Genomic DNA, 17,241 nt, shown 5'->3' with positions numbered 1-17,241 from the left:
ACAGTACCATCCCCTCATCCTAAATTTAACACATTAAATTACCTCCAGGACATTTAATACTAAGGATTTTTTTTTTTTTTTAATCTAAAGTTTAACACATGTCAAAACTAAATTCACAATTCTGTTCCACCCCTAGATGCCCTGGCACATAAGAATACATAAATGTGCTGGTAACACCATTCTCCGAGTAACATGACCGAGGAATAATCTTCAGTCCTTCCTTCCATATACCCACTCACTAAATGCTGCTGATTTCTCTCCTCTACCCTTCTTTTATACCCATATAAGGATCTTACTTCATCTCTGCTGTCATATTACATTAGTTCCCCAGCTTCTGTGACTCTAACTCATTGTATGTAGGGACGCCAGAATAAAATTCCTAGAGGGCACCTCTGATCATGTCATTATCCAGCTCAAAATCCTTAAATGGATTTTTTAAAAGGGTCCAAACTTCATACTGCAAATAATTTGAGGCCCTCATGATGTGGTCAGAAGGTACGTGCCTAAGTAACTTAGTCCAAGATGCTACTATTTCTAATCTCAAGCTTTGCACCTCGAAACTACTACACATTCCTGTAATTTTCTCATTTCCATGTATTTCTTTTACCTATATTTTCTGTCTGCATCATACCTAACCATTAGGACTCAGTTCAAATAACCTCCTCTATTTAGGTATCTTCTGAGGTCCCCAGTTGGAAGTCTCTTCCCTGGCTCTGATACTCTCACAGCATTTTGTCCTTACTATACCTAAAGCACTGGGCACATTCTCCTTAGCATTATACTGATTAGATCATAAGTTATTTTTTGACCCCTCTTCTATTTTGTAAGTGTAACAAGAATACAAGATGATTTGATTCATGTTTGCATGAACCAGGAGGTTCTTTGCACTCAGAAGACACTCATGATTGGTAGAGAAGTTTAGGGAATCCAAAGTCCACATCAGTATGAACTAAGTGAGTCATACCTTGTATATCATTATAATTTGAAAAGCTGTTTTCCTTTTCATCCCTGGGAAATTTGCACAGCATTGGCACTGGCTCGTGAAAATCATCTCTTATTCTAAGATGTACACTTAAAACAAAACCTATTCTCAGCCTGTGAAGGACAAGGTGGCAAGAAATGACTAGGTTTCCCTACAAACAAGTGGCACTTACAGCCTTGGTGGCTGCACTGGCATAACACTGGGAATCAGGGATCTGGTCATTCAAAAGGCAACTGTAGGAATAGACTAAAACGGTACAACCCTCCAACTGTGCCTTCTTCTGCATAGATCACAAGTCTACTGTTGATTTTTTGTTTTGTTTTGTTTTGTTTTGAGACAGAGTCTCACTCTGTTGCCCAGGCTGGAGTGCAGTGGTACGATCTCGGGTCACTGCAGCCTCCACCTCCTGGGCTAAGGTGATCCTCCTGCCTCAGCCTCTCAAGTAGCTGGGACTACAGGTGCACATCAACATGCCCGAATAATTTTTGTATTTTTAGTAGAGATGGGGTTTCCCCATATTCCTCAGGCTGGTCTCGAACTCCTGGGCTCAAGCAATCCATCCGCCTCAACCTACCAAAAGGCTGGGATTACAGGCGTGAGCCACCACGACCAGCCAGGACTAGTGTTTAAAGCAGTGATTTTCCACAGGCTGCATGAGACACCAAGGATCTCCGCAAAATTAAAGGATCCTAGGGCCACCACCCAGGGGAGTTTGCCTTAGTTCAGGCCTGGGGTGGAGCCCAGAAATCAAATTTCTAAGGCTCCCCACAGCTGATTCTGATGCTAGGCAGTCTGGCAACTCCTGACTTTAGGAAATAAAATGCATGCTTTGTGTGAGGAATTAAAGATTTAAACTATATTTAAGTAGGAAAGTGTATATTTCAATAAGATTTGTAAGTATCATCTTTCCTTCCTTCCTTGAAGTTTATGTGTATTTCAATGGCAGAAATAGTACTGTCAGCACTGAGATGTTATCTCTGAGTCCCAAAACTCAAGCAGGACACCAAAGTTCTTCTCTCCACTGCCCCCTGAATCACAACTCACCAACTATCCTGAATTCTCTCCTTGACAAAGAAATTACTCCAAATTCACCCCCTTTTTTTAAGCCTCCTATTCCTAGATAACTACCCAAGGTAAACGTTTCTTTTACTTCTTAGGCCTGTGATTCAACTCTATTCTTGTTTTCAAATTTCTCCCTCTCTACTCTGCTTCCTTTTCATCCCCAAATGTCTTCCTCCTTGCTCATATGTTTGTCCTTACTTTTTTGTCAATGAGTTCCATTAATTTCTGAGTGTCTATATCCTGCCTCCTAACTTACTTCTAACAGATGCAATCTCCAGGGCTATTGCCTTTCTGGTCCAAACATTTTATGTCAAAATTGAAACTATATTTTTATTATTTCATTCACATTTTTAAAGGTGTTCTCTTGATGCATAAGGATTTTGTGATGCATGTAATCTCTGACTCACTGTGAACTAGCAAAGACTTCCATATTATAATTCATCACATACATGGATGCTAGGAAACCTCCTAAAGCGCAACTGCAATCAAAAGCCTTGAGTGCTTTTTGAGAACCTGAAAATTAAACTCTAGACTATATAGCAAAGTGTTCAATAATATTCTCTGGTTCTCAATCCTTACTTACACTCCAGCTAAGAGGATATCACATCCTGGTTTTCTTCAATATCACATATATCAAGGTAATGAAAACCTAAGTGTACAATCAGAGTAAGTATGCCCAAGCAGGAAGAGAAATCCAATGATCCAGAGCAGGAGGACAAATAGAGAATTTGGAAAATTATCCAATGCCCTAAATGCATTAAAAAAAAAAAAAATCTACTGCTGGTGCAGCCAGTGTGCCTCAGAGATCACTTACTCCTTTTGCACCAAATGGTTTCAAATCCAGAATTAGGTCAGTATCTGTGGGATCATATAAATTTGATTAATGGAGAATAAACCAAGCTTCACTTCACATGCAGTTTGTTGTAACACCAACATCTTTAAATTACAGGTATCTATATATTAAAAGTATTACAGAAAAATATCTGAGTAATCGTGACTCCTTGTATCTCCGTAGCACCTGTCGTAGTTTAATATATAGTGAACTTACGTGTTTTATCATCTAACTTCTCTGACAAGAATACAAAACCCTGGCCGGGCGCGGTGACTCAAGCCTGTAATCCCAGCACTTTGGGAGGCCAAGACGGGCGGATCACGAGGTCAGGAGATCGAGACCATCCTGGCTAACACGGTGAAACCTCGTCTCTACTAAAAAGTACAAAAAGAAAAAAAACTAGCCAGCCAAGGTCGCGGGCGCCTGTAGTCCCAGCTACTCAGGAAGCTGAGGCAGGAGAATGGCATAAACCCGGGGGGAGGAGCTTGCAGTGAGCTGAGATCCGGCCACTGCACTCCAGCCTGGGCGACAGAGCGAGACTCCGTCTCAAAAAAAAGAATACAAACCCCCTTGGGGTGAGGATTTATTTCTGTTTTGCACAATGATGTATCTTCAGCACCCAACATGGTACCTGATAAATTCTCGGTGCTTGGTAAATACTTACTGAGTGAATGAACAAGTAACCTCAAAGTCAAAGTACACAACCTAAGAGCCAGTTATCAAGGTTCTGGTACCCATGTGACTTCAGAAAATCATTTCACCCCTGGGTCTAAAGGAAAACATCAGCATTATCTCCCATGCTCACCAAAGTCTCTTTCTACTCCAGTATACTAAATTTGTGATTTGCAAAACCAAGCCAACATTTCTAAGTCAGAAGTAGCATTTTCTGATCATTCAGAAAAAAAAAAAAAAAAAAAAAAATTAGCTCATGTTGTTCCTCCTCACCCTCACATGTACATAAAGAAAGTCAGAGAAAGATCCTAGAACTATAGAAATGCAACTCCCAGAGAGAAAGAGGTAAACTACTTCACAACAAGAAAACACCTATGGTACAATACCATCCTCAAAGGCTATTTTAAAAGCTGATGAAGAATTTATATTACAGTATATTCAACATAAGGTAGAGAAACTCCACAAAGAAAACTAGGAAAATACCAAAAAAACAGGGCCAGTGGGCTGAACTTTGAGAAATGATCTATTACTAGTGACCTCTTTCCAATTAACGAAAGTGCAAGCTGTGCACATAACACCCACAAGGGCCATCACTTATTTTTCTAGAGTCTGATGTTAACCAATAGGCACCCAACAATGCCTAGTCTATCTTGACTATGTTCTCTTAGCATAATAAGCTTTGTTTTTACACCATTCAAAACAATTGTGACTTCACTGTCATTGGCTGTTTAATGTTGGTGTCTTCCAAAAAAAATTTAAACTACCTGTGCCACTCATTGTGGCTTAGATCTGGTTGATACTTGAGTATTTACTGAATAAATGAGTTGTACAACCAGGAAATGCAGGCACAGACAAGTTTAACAGGGAGGCAAGAGAAAGCTACAAAGCCGGTTTCTGACTCTAATCCCTATCGGCCTTTGGCTTTAACAATGTCGCTCTTACAGAAAAGCAAAAAACCTATCGTATTATTAGTCTTCAATAACACTCCACCATGCTTCATAGAGTGGATCCTGGGTGGGTCAGGTGCACCAGCTTCATCACTGTTCTGCCCATGTCCACAAATGCGCCAGCAATATTGCTTTTGGGGTTACCAATACGTTTTAGAATATGTTAATTCAAAACTATAAAACTTGCAAATAATTAGGATCAAGTATATATTTCTGCATCCCAAATTAGCATGCGTCATAACATTTATTCCACTATCTAATTATTTTGTTGAGATTATTTTTCACTAACCATAGATAAAAGTCCTCCTTGACTCTCTATCCACCTCCCTGAAATAAGACTTTTTTAAAGTCATGTTATTTTAAAAGAGGGGTATTGTTACCACCTTATCCTTTAGTTTGTATACTCCATGAGGCAAAATTTGGACCACCTTTTTCATAAGCACAGTTCTTGTCACATAACATGTAGTCAATAAATATTGAACAAATGTAAAAAGATAATAAATTTTTAGCTCTGGTTTAAAATTTATTTTAATATTTATAAATATTTTTTAAAATTGTTTTTTTTTTTTTTAAGTTTTTGAGATGGAGTCTCACTCTGTCCCCCAGGCTAGAGTGCAGTGGTGCAATCTCGGCTCACTGCAACCTCTGACTCCCAAGTTCAAGTAATTTTCCTGCCTCAAACTCCCAAGTAGCTGAGACTACAGGCACACACCACCACGCCTGGCTAAATTTTCTATTTTTAGTAGAGACAGGGTTTCACCATGTTGACCAGGCAGGTCTCGAACTCCTGACTTCAGGTAATACACCTGCCTCGGACTCCCAAAGTGCTGGGATTACAGGTGTGAGCCACCACGCCCAGCCAAAAACTTGTTCTAAATGATTCTAAAGTACATGTAAAAATTACATATGTATACGCATGTGTGTAAATATATGACCTATTACCCTCTGAAAATTTAGATTAGCATACTGAAAAGACCATAGTAGATATATTCAAGTAAGTACATATATATATAGTTATATATATATGGGTTTTTTGTTTGTTTGTTTGAGATGCAGTTTCACTCTTGTTGCCCAGGCCAGAGTGCCACGGAGCAATCTCGGCTCACTGCAACCTCCGCCTCCCAGGTTCAAGCAATTCTCCTGCCTCAGCTTCCCGAGTAGCTGGGATTATGGGCATGTGCCACAAGCCCAGCTAATTTTGTATTTTTGGTAGAGACAGCTTTGTATTTTTAGTTTCTCCATGTTGGTCAGGCTGCTCTTGAACTCCTGACCTCAGGTGATCCACCTGCCTCTGCTTCCCAAAGTGCTGGGATTACAGGCATGAGCCACCACGCCCAGCCAATGCATATATTATTTTTCATGTAAGGCTCTAAAATTCTATTTACCCTAAAGTGATTCATTTCTGTAAAAGTTTAATAGGTTTTGCAGGGGGCGTTATTCACTCATCAAATATTTATTAAATCTTTGCTACAAATAAAGCCCTAAAGTACTATGAAGGAACAGGAATACAAGTAAAACTGTCAGACCTCAAAGAGCATATAATTTGCTACAGGTAATAAGCAAGTGAGCCTTCTGTACAAAAGACTGGGCTATTTTTTGTTGGGCAGAACAAAGTCACAAAAAAAGAAATGAGGTTTTAGGGGATTAATGTCTATCAATAAGTTAAAAGGTAAATGTCTTTCTAGGCTTGTGACATGATAAGATTTCAGGTTGTTTTTTACTCAAAGCCTGAAACATGAAGCACGTAAGCTTTTTGGAATTTCAAATTAAGTCAAATAAAGCACTTCAAAATACACAGCTAATATGATAAAAGTATCTCTCTCGAGTAGCATGTTTTCTTTAAGAGAGGAACACCACCTGAAATGTGCAACTTTCCCAGCTGCTTCAATCATTAATTGTGGGTGGTTTCTGTGTGGGTACAAAAATAAGGGTGGCTTAAAAAAAAAAAAAAAAGGAAAACAATAATACAATTGTCCAACTGAGAGCTATTAAAAAGTAAAATATGCTTCCTCTGCAGAGTTAAAAAGAAAATGTTATTTGTATAAACAATTTAGGCATTTAGAAATGTTCCATTTTAATACACAACTTCCTGATTTATATAACCACATTTAAGTGGTTGTAATGAGGATCTGTAAAAACTGATGGATATTGTTTTTGATTTAGCAAATGAGAAGGTAGTTTACTTCCTTGAATTTAATAAAGTATCACAGGTCTCTTTTAGAAGAGTTCAGTTGTGGTTGATAATGGCATTGCCTTTGGTTTCGAAATTTTTCCTAAAAATGCCCAAGAAGGCCGGGCGCGGTGGCTCAAGCCTGTAATCCCAGCACTTTGGGAGGCCGAGACGGGCGGATCACGAGGTCAGGAGATCGAGACCATCCTGGCTAACACGGTGAAACCCCGTCTCTACTAAAAATACAAAAATCTAGCCGGGCGAGGTGGTGGGCGCCTGTAGTCCCAGCTACTCGGGAGGCTGAGGCAGGAGAATGGTGTGAACCCGGGAGGCGGAGCTTGCAGTGAGCTGAGATCCGGCCACTGCACTCCAGCCTGGGTGACAGAGCGACACTCCGCCTCAAAAAAAAAAAAAAAGAAAAAAGCCCAAGAAGAATCTCATGGCTACAAACAACTTTACCTTTTCTTTCTTTTTTTTTTTTTTTTTTTTTTTTTTCCTTAAGAGACAGGGTCTCAACATGTTACCTGGGCTGCAGTACAGTGGTGTGATCATAGCTTAATGTAACCTCAACTTCTGGGCTCAAGGGATCCTCCAGCCTCAGCCCCCTGCGTAGCTAGGTCTTTAGGTGCGTGCCACCACGGCTGGCTAAATTTTTACTTTTTATAGAACTGGGGCCTCATCCAGGCTGGCCTGGGACTCCTGGTCTCAAGCATTCCTCCCGCCATGACCTCTGCAAGCACTAGGATTATAGATGTGAGCTAACACATCCGCCCAGTTCTACCTTTTGTAGGACAGTATCACTAGACAAATATTAAGAGTAAACTGTAAAAATGCATATTTGTAGCTCACGACCAAATTCTGAAGAAAATTTTCACAGAAGCATTTTCAATAATTTAATCATTGAATTAGTTTAAGTCAAAAAAGAAAATAGGCCCTTTTGCAACAAAAATTATTAATGATCTTTTGAATGTATTTTCTGCATTTATTATGGCAGTTACGATTTTTAACCTGAAACAAAGGCAATTGTCTCTCAAAGGGTTTCTATACTATAGAGGAATCCTTTCAAAATACATAAAGTAAATTGTTTCCCATACTTCCCACCCTAGACTACATTCTTACTTCTCATTTGGGAAACAGAATCAAATATTACCTTTCCATTTGACCTAACAGATGTATCTTCAAAGTAAGTGAAAATTTTATGCCTTTTCTACACAGTCACTCTTCCGACAAAGAAACTGAAGGAGATTTTCCAGCCACTCCCTTGAAAAACTTCTTCTTGACACCCTCAAATCAGGTATCCAAGATCACTCTCAGGTTTCTATCTACAAATCAAGGTGAGTCACCTCACCACAGTAACTCACTGATGCACACCCAGACTCAGAGAGGTAACTAACAATAAATATTTGCACCTCGGCAAAGCACTGCCAGCACAGGAAGACATAGTAAAGCTCCTGTGACTTGAATTGTCACTATTTTAACCTCCTATACCTTCACCTTTCAACACATTCTCCTAAAGACAGAACAAGAAAATGTCAGGTGCACCTCAGCCAATGCTGTACACAAAACTTGGTTCAGGTTTGAGCTCTCATCCATCAATCAGTACATATACAATTTGTACAAATATTTTCATACAAAAGTTTCTTTTTAAAAATGCAACATCTCTTCGTGCTCTTTTTTTTTTTTTTTTTTTTTTTTTGAGACAGAGTTTCGCTTTGTTGGCCAGGTTGGAGTGCAATGGTGAATTCTTAGCTCACTGCAACTTCCACCTCCCGGGTTCAAGCAGTTCTCCTGCCTCAGCTTCCCGAGTAGCTGGGATTACAGGCATGTGCCATCATGCCCAGCTCATCTTTGTATTTTTAGAAGAGATGGGTTTTCGCCATGTTGACCAAGCTGGTCTTGAACTCCTGACCTCAGGTGATCTGCCTGTCTAGGCCTCCGAAAGTGCTAGTGCTGGGATTACAGGGGTGAGCCACCATGCCTGGCTGATGCTAACTATTAAGCACTATCCTTGTTGCTATGTCTGCATATCTGCATTCAAAATGGAATAAACAAGGGACCAGCAATACACTAGTTATGTCAGAAATAGCTGGGGGACTGTTAAAAAATACAGTTTGATTCGAACTACCTAATTGACTGACTCATTTCTCCACTCAGAATTTGTAGCTATTACCTTAGTTGACAAATGGTAGTGTATTGCCTGTCACTACCACAGGAATTTTCTGTTTAGGTGTGTCTAAAGGAATGAAGTCTCCACCAAAAATATTTACTAGCAAAGTGACTCTCCTTCTTGGTAAATGTTTAATCTCTTGAGTCCAAAGCTCATACTGTTCAAGACTTTCCTCAGAGTCTAGGTCATCATACAACATCACTAACCAAGCTGTTTATGCACAATTGCAACTGGACTTTCCAATGGTTTCCAAGATTACATAGAATGAATAAACTTTGCCTCATATTAATGACTAACATTTTTATTGGCACTAATTCAGTTTGACTAACAATATCTAATTTTTTTTTTTTTTTTTTTTTTTTGAAATGGAGTTTTGCTCTTGTTGGCCAGGCTGGAGTGCAATGGCGCGATCTCAACTCACCGCAAAACACCCCCCACCCCCCGGGGTTCAAGCTATTCTCCTGCTTCAGCCTCCCAAGTAGCTGGGTGATTACAGGCATTTGCCACCACGCCCGGCTAATTTTGTATTTTTCGTAGAGATGGGATTTCACCGTATTGGTCAGGCTGGTCTCGAACTCCCAAACTCAGGTGATCCACCTGCCTCGGCCTCCCAAAGTGCTAGGATTACAAGAGTGAGCCACCGAACCCGGCCACAATATCTAAATTTTTAAAAAACCTAGAGGTCTTCTCATTTTTAATCTTTGATTTAAAATGATTTCAAATTATAAGTACTAAACACAAAACAAAATAGAGTAACTTGCATACTACAGCTTTGGTGTGGATGAAAATTCTCAAGGGATGTGCTAAGACTTACAGTCTTTTATTATCCTATATACTAATGTGCTAAATCAATGTAGCTAAACAACCCATCTCATAGGCAGGTTCATAGTATCTTTGGACTTTCAGTAGATCTTGGACATCCAGCCGTTTAAACTAACCCACCATAAACAGTGTTTTCAAAAGAATACGATTTTAGTTTCTACACAAATAACCTTTTATTTCCTATCAGTAAAGTTTTCAGGCTGGATAAATAACTCATGTTGGAACATTATCAATTCCCATGCAAGAGTGTGCTCCAGGGACTGATGCAATGAGTATTGTTTTTGTATTTACATACATATTACTTTGTGTAATTATAGTTACATAATGGTACCATTTGTATTTGATCTACCCCTATAAATGTATGATATGAGAGGTGGCTTGAATCTATCTTATACCGGATTATAGTCACTTTCCTCCCCTCCATCACCGATTGCCGAGCCCCACGTGTCTAGCACTGTACTCCTAACTCAATGTCTTCCTTAGTTCAAAAAACCAAAGCCAAATAAAAAGTGGGCAGTTAGTGCAGCTGTGGGAAGTTAAGTGGATGGGCTCAATGGGCCACTTCCCACTCACCGAGCACTGCAGTGAGCAGATGAAAGGGAAAAGGCTAAAGCTCACCTGCAGCTCATTTATCCTTAGAGAAGGGAGGGCAATGGCCTCTTGATGCTCTTCAATGAAAAGGGAGGTGCTAAAAAAAAAAAAGTACAGGACACTACCCTGCTTGGGACTTCAGTCCTGACCTACTCTCTGAGCCACAGGAATTCCCCACTGGATCTTGAACAACGAATTCCATTTTGCCTCCTTCCAAGCCAGCAGCAGTGTGTCACTGGCACAAAACAAAACAAAAAACCCAGCAAGCACAGGCCAAAAGGGTAGGGCCAGAGGGAACTGGTAAAGGGTTGGGGCAGATGTACAGGCCAGACATGGGCCTACACATCAAACACACTCCCAGAACTACTTGCATAATTAGGCAATTACACTGATATAGTAACACCACCTTCTCTTCCTTACTTTGCCCCCAACCTTTTTTTCATCCTCTTCCACTGTAAGCACAATGAAAGCAGACATCTTTATTCATCTTCCTATTGCCTTCCTACCCATTCCCACCACACCTTACACACAGAAAGCCTGCCAGTGTCTTACTTTTCAAGTCCTTTTGCACTGACATGACCCACATACAGAAGATGAGCTTCTTTGTAAGTCACAGGATTTTGTGGCTATGTCATCGGTAGGTCTCAAGCCTACTCCAGCTGAGTGTGGTGGGGCTACTGCTCGCTGCTCAGAGTCACAGTTGTCCCTACCTCATTCCCCTTTCATTAAATCAGAGCAACAACGAAGTCGTTGGAACTCAGGCTTCAACAAGGCAAAGACAGCGGAAACGCTGTACCTTCCCATGTAGAATTGAAGCCACTGAAGGAGGGTAAGCGTGATCCTTGTGCTCCACCCACTCCAGACACACACGTTAGTCCCAGGGATACATTTTCCAGTTCCTTGTCCTTGGTAGAACAGCTTGGGATAATCTCATAATCTTCCATGTCAGCAATGATTCTTCAGAGCCTCTTACTACTACTTATTTATTATCTACACAATTTATTTTTACCTATTTAGAGTGTATGTAGGAGCTCAGGTAAAGGGTAAAAAGTGTTGAATAGGATATTGAAACATATCTATATTTTTACAGGTGTTGTTCCAGAAATATTTTATACTTATAAGTGATTTTGCTCTAAGTTTTCCTAATAGCATTGCTATTTAAATCAGATTCCCAGTGCAAAGGGGATCTTTGCATAATAAGTCTCCTGATTTAAAATTAGCAAGCAACATTACATCTACTTGTGTAGATTCTTCATCTCCTGATCTCCAACCTGAGATTTAACTTCTCAAAGCCCATATAAGCATTAGAATGTAATGTAATATTCATTGCTTGTAAGCCTTCACCTGCTGATCAATTCACACCTCTCAAATCTAATCTGCAACAGCTGCACAACAATGTTCAATTAGCCAAAGTGGAAAGAGTCAAACAAGCCACTGTTGAGCTATCAAGTTCACTACAACTTGGGGAAACAATCTAACATCTGCCTAGAAGGTTGCACAGCACAGTGATTAAAAACCCTACATCTGCAATTACTACATGCATATGTGACTTCAAGATGACTTTTAAGTAAGAAGCTTAATGGAAATGGAAACATACAGAAAGATGTTTACTGTACTCTTAACAATAACAGGCAAAGGGTCAACCAGAAGTAACCTGAACATACTATAGGGTTATTTCATAAATTCGTGTATATGAACCTGATGAAATAAATTCATGAAGTCATTAAAATTATATCATCTGTGGAAACCCAGGAGTATTTGCTATAATCCTCTTTCCAAAGAAAAAAATACCAAATTATATATATCATTGTATTCGAAAAATATGTATATAAGTGAAAAAAATTAAAGTTTATAAGGAAAATTATGTCATTTATTCAACAATTTATCTGAGGGTCTACTGTGAGGATCTGGGTCAAGTGCTAAGGCCAAAAGGGTTAAAAAAGAACAAAATCTGACTTCTGCCTCCATGGAATTTATAGCGTAATATAACTAAGTGAAGGCTGGACACGGTGGTTCACACCTGTAATCCCAGCACTTTGGGAGGCCAAGGCAGGTGGATCACCTGAGGTCAGGAGATCCAGACCAGCTTGGCCAACATGGGGAAACCCCATCTCTAATAAGAATACAAAAATTAGCTAGGCATGGTGGCATACGCCTATAATCCCAGTTACTCAGGAGGCTAAGGCACGAGAATCACTCGAACACAGGAGGCGGAGGTTGCAGTGAGCCGAGATCATGCCACTGCACTCCAGCCTAGGTGACAGAGCAAGACTCTGTCTCAAAATAAATAAACAACTAAGTGAAAATAACTGTTATGTAAATATGTGGGTGTAGCTTTTCTAAATAATAATGCTAATATATTTGTATTTTAGTAATATAATCTAGGCTTTTACCTGACTAAGTGTGTACTACAAAGCCTATGTTGAGGACCAGACATTTATAACACAAATGTCAAGAAATGACAAGCAAAATGACCACTATTGTTCCAAATGTTGGCAGTGCATGATCCCTAATGCTGCCCTTCCCCAGCTCTCCTGTGAGGAGGAAGATGTCATGCATGTGGGAGGGCTCTCCCTTATTCCTGGAGGCACTTTAACTATACCTCAGGCAAGTGACAGGCATGGCTGGGACCATCTTTCATCACAAAACTGAGGGCCAAAGGAGACCAGCCACTCCACCCTCCCCTCAAATTAACTAACACTCCTAAAAAAGCAAGCAAAGAGAGTGACCACCTGGCATGTATCTGCTCAGAAAGACTGCCAATATGATCACAATGATGTATGTATCGTGTAAATTTCATATGCAGAGAGCTTGTCTAAGGACTCTGTACCCTGCCCAGAGATTTCTCCAAAAGGACTCTTGCGAATGCAGGCAAGCTAAAGCCACACATTGAAGCCGAAACTCATTCAGCTTAACTTCTCCTGAGAGCCTTTTTTGTGGGGGTAACATCGCCCTTTTGTTTCACAGTGAGGTCTGTGCTCGGACTTGCTACTTAGATAGTCAAAGCTAATACAATATACTGTCTAGAAATACAGACATAACTGGTAGAACTATAGAAGAAAAAGAAAGGGCAGAGGAAGAAGAGGAATGTGATTGTGGAAAGGTATGAAGGGGATTATAAATCCCAGCTTCTCAGAGCGTGGTCCATGGACTAGGAGCATGGACATCACTTTCAAATCTATTAGAAATGAGAATCTTACATGCAACCCAAGACCCGCAATTAATAAGATTTCCAGCTGGGTACAGTGGCTCACACCTGTAATCCCAGCACTTTGGGAGGCTGTGGTGGGTGGATCATGAGGTCAGGATTTCAAGACCACCCTGACCAACGTAGTGAAACGCCATCTCTACTAAAAATACAAAAATAAAATTAGCTGGGCGTGGTGGTGGGCACCTGTAATCCCAGCTACTTGGGAGGCTGAGGCAGGAAAATTGCTTGAATGTGGGAGGCAGAGGTTGCAGTGAACTGAGATCGCACCACTGCACTCCAGCCTGGGTGACAGAGCAAGACTCTGTCTCCCCAAAAAAAAAAGAAAAAAAAAAAGAAATTTCCAGGTGTTTCCTATAGACATTAAAGTTTGGGAGTCACTGTTCTCAGCATTTGTAATATCGTATTTTTATACCTGGAAGTAGGGTACACTTACTAATATCCTCTAAAATATACATACATATTTTATATACTCTTTTCATTAAATGACATATCTGGAATCCAGCCTATGAAGGGAGCACACATCTACAAACTGGAAAATGGAGGGGTCTTTAAAAGGTGGCGGTGGAGGGAGTTACAAGAATCAGACATTCAAACAATAGAAAGTCAGAGACAGATAAAACTTCAGAGATCATATAACATGACCTCTTCATTTTAGGGGAGATGAATCCTTCTGATTCAGAAAGGAGCATGCTTTCCCCAGAGACAGATTGCCAAATTACTGAGGCAACGTCAGATTAGGGTTCAAGTCTCCTGATTCCTGGTAATGTTCTGCATCCTGCAAGAACACGGGTTTAGGGAATCGTGATTGATTTGTTTTCTTTAAAAACAAATATTCAAGTTAAAAAAGAAACCAGTATGAAGAAAAAAATAGTAAGGTAATTTTTTAAACCATTTTGCCTGGTAAATTTAATAGTAGATACCTAATATATATTTGTTTGAATGAATAATTAAAAGCAGGGATGACCTGAGTTATAGCATGATTCAGTCATTTCCTTATGGGGGGGGGGGGGGGGGGGGAAAACAGAGCTTCGATTTTAAGCAATTTATAATATTTTCTTTAGGCCAGGCACGGTGACTCACGCCAGTAATCCCAACACTTTGGGAGGTCGAGGCAGGTGGATCACCTGAGGTCAGGAGTTTGAGACCAGGCTGACCAAAATGGTGAAATCCTGTCTCTACTAAAAATACAAAAATTAGTTTGGCATGGTGGCAGGTGCCTGTAATCCCAGCTACTCAGGAGGCTGAGGCAGGAGAACCACTTGAACCCAGGAGGCGGAGGTTGCAGTGAGTCAAGATTGTACCACTGCACTCCAGCCTGGGCAACGGAGCGAGGCTCTGTCTCCAAAAAAAAAAAAAAAATTCTTCCATAGAAACCCCAAAATCACCCTTATAGTATTGTCAAAGTCAGAAAATATTTTAGATGTTTATTATTTAGGTGTGCGTCTATTTGATTTCCGTAAAATAAATATTAGAAGTAGAACTTTCTAAAACAGTAGTACTTACCAATACTAATTTCATCATCTGTTTCAGCATCACCAATACATTCAAACTGGAAATCTTGTAATGACTGGGAAAATTTCTGCACTGCCATAGACAGATCTGCAATTAAAAGTTAAGCAAAAAATCCATAAGGTGAGGTTCCATTGAATCCTGATGAGTTTCCAAATATAACATTATATAACTTTGATTTTGTATTATATTAACCAGAATCCTTTGAAATACCAGTTTGACTAATTTAACCAAATTTAAAGACACTATAAATACTGAAAATGGATCTGGTCAGTTCTATACAGTGGAGATTTACTGCTTTAAGAGAGTTTTGGTGGCAGATGTGTATTATCTGAAAGCCAGTTTAACAAAGCCTTTATGAAGGAACTACCACTCGCTGACCATAAATGGAGCATTTTTATTTTATTTTATTTCAAGTTCCGGGATACATGGCCAGGATGTGCAGGTTTGTTACATAGGTAAACGTGTGTTATAGTGGTTTGCTGCACCTATCACCCATCACCTAGGTATTAAGCCCAGCATGCATTAGCTGTTTATCCTGATGTTCTCCATCCCCCTACACCTCCCGCTGGCCAAACAGGCCCCAGTGTATGTTGTTCCCCCACTGTGGCCATGTGTTCTCATTGTTCAGCTAATGGAGCATTTTTTCGTAAAAAAAAAGAAAAGAAAGAAGAAAGAAAGAAAGAAAAGAAAGAAAAAGAAAGAAAAGAAAGAAAGAAAGAAAAGAAAGAAAGAAAGAAAGAAAGAAAGAAAGAAAGAAAGAAAGAAAGAAAGAAAGAAAGAAAGAAAGAAAGAAAGAAAGAAAGAAAGAAAGGGAAAAAAGAAGGAATACTACTGAGCTTGCTGGTGAAGGGGAAAAAGCCAACGGTTGATTAGAAAGAGTCACCAATAATATTCTGCACAAACTGTGGAAAAGTAGAAAATGTGTTTTTATCAATAAACTAACGATTTTGGTCAAGAAGGTAAAAGATGACCTGAAAGGCTGTTTACAAATAACTTTGAGACTCAAGTTAAACATACTCTCCAATCCTGACTTCAGTCTGAACAAGGCCCAGAGTCTGACTAAACCTAGCAAAAGAATTCTTTATTTATGGGCAGAGAAAGAAAAGCCCAGAATAATAATAAGTAAATCCCTGGGAGTCAACAGCCCAGGATGCAACCTAACCGAGTGATTAAGAATGCAGACTCGAGCCAGGCTGCCTGGGTGGAAATCCAAGCCCCACCACTTACTTGCTATGTGACCTTGGACAAATTATTTAACTCCTCTGGGCCTCTGTTTCCTCACACAGTCAAGCACTGCATAACACACACCACAGTAGTTCCACTAGACTATACTGTAGCTGCCCTACATAGGTGCATCTCTTTTTAAATCTTTTATGCCGTATTTTTACTGTACCTCTTCTATGTGTGGATATGTTTAGATATACATACTTACCATTGTGTTACAACTGCCTACAGTATTCAGTACAGTAACATGCTGTAAAGGTTTGTAGCCTAGGTGGGATAACCTACTTCACCGTACGGAAAGATAAGTAGTAGGCTATACCATCTGGGCTTGTGTAAGTATACTCTATGATGTTTGTACAATGACAAAACAGCCTAAGGATGTTTTTCTCAAAATGTGTTCTTGTTGTTAAGCAATACATAATTATATATAAAACGGGAAGACGGCATAACCATCTTATAGAATTGTTTTGAGGATTATATGAGTTAATATTTGCAAAGCATTTAGAACCATGCCTGGCACTTAATAAACCCTACTTAAGTCCAATAAATAAAAATAAATCAACTTCACAGTGTAGCATCAGGAAAATCGTAAAGATCCCATCTCTCAGAGCTACTCTGATCATTTATGTCAACCCATTCACAGATGTCTACACCAATAAGAAAACAGACTTTTCTGGAATTCACTCTATACTTCACTTAACAGTGTCTCTTGCGTGAGATCAAGTCTAATACCTGAGTCCTTACATTTAATCAAGCAATAGGAACTGATAAATTCTCCCTCCTTGACCAAATTTGAGTCAGGCTCCTTCAAGCCCTCTTCTTGACTAGGCGTCCACCTTGTCCCTGACCCTTGCTGGGCCTGCAGAGCCTAGTTTTAGCAAGGATTCTACTAAGTCAGTCTAGAAAGAATCCCCTACCCTCAATATCTGTTCAAATTCCTCATCCCCCACCTTTCTTCAGCAAGAATCCTACTCCCATCAATGTCTCTTCTTAGTCATTTTCCATCCACCCAATGCCCCACATCCTGCTCCTTAGCCATAAATTCCCAC

General features: G+C 39.8%; 1 protein-coding gene across 1 annotated transcript in view; it reads right to left on the bottom strand.

Moving 5' to 3' along the window:
* The window catches only part of ARHGAP42 (Rho GTPase activating protein 42), a 332,212-nt gene that overhangs the window by 229,819 nt on the left and 85,152 nt on the right, over positions 1–17,241 (bottom strand). Inside the window, exon 2 of the mRNA XM_010358477.2 lies at positions 14,960–15,055. Within this exon, the coding sequence (XP_010356779.1) occupies positions 14,960–15,055 (96 nt within the window). The remainder of the gene's footprint in view (positions 1–14,959; positions 15,056–17,241) is intronic.

The sequence above is a fragment of the Rhinopithecus roxellana genome, chromosome 15 (genome assembly GCF_007565055.1).
Source record: "Rhinopithecus roxellana isolate Shanxi Qingling chromosome 15, ASM756505v1, whole genome shotgun sequence".
In the NCBI taxonomy this organism is placed as follows: domain Eukaryota; kingdom Metazoa; phylum Chordata; class Mammalia; order Primates; family Cercopithecidae; genus Rhinopithecus; species Rhinopithecus roxellana.
This window is presented reverse-complemented; position numbering and strand designations above follow the sequence as displayed.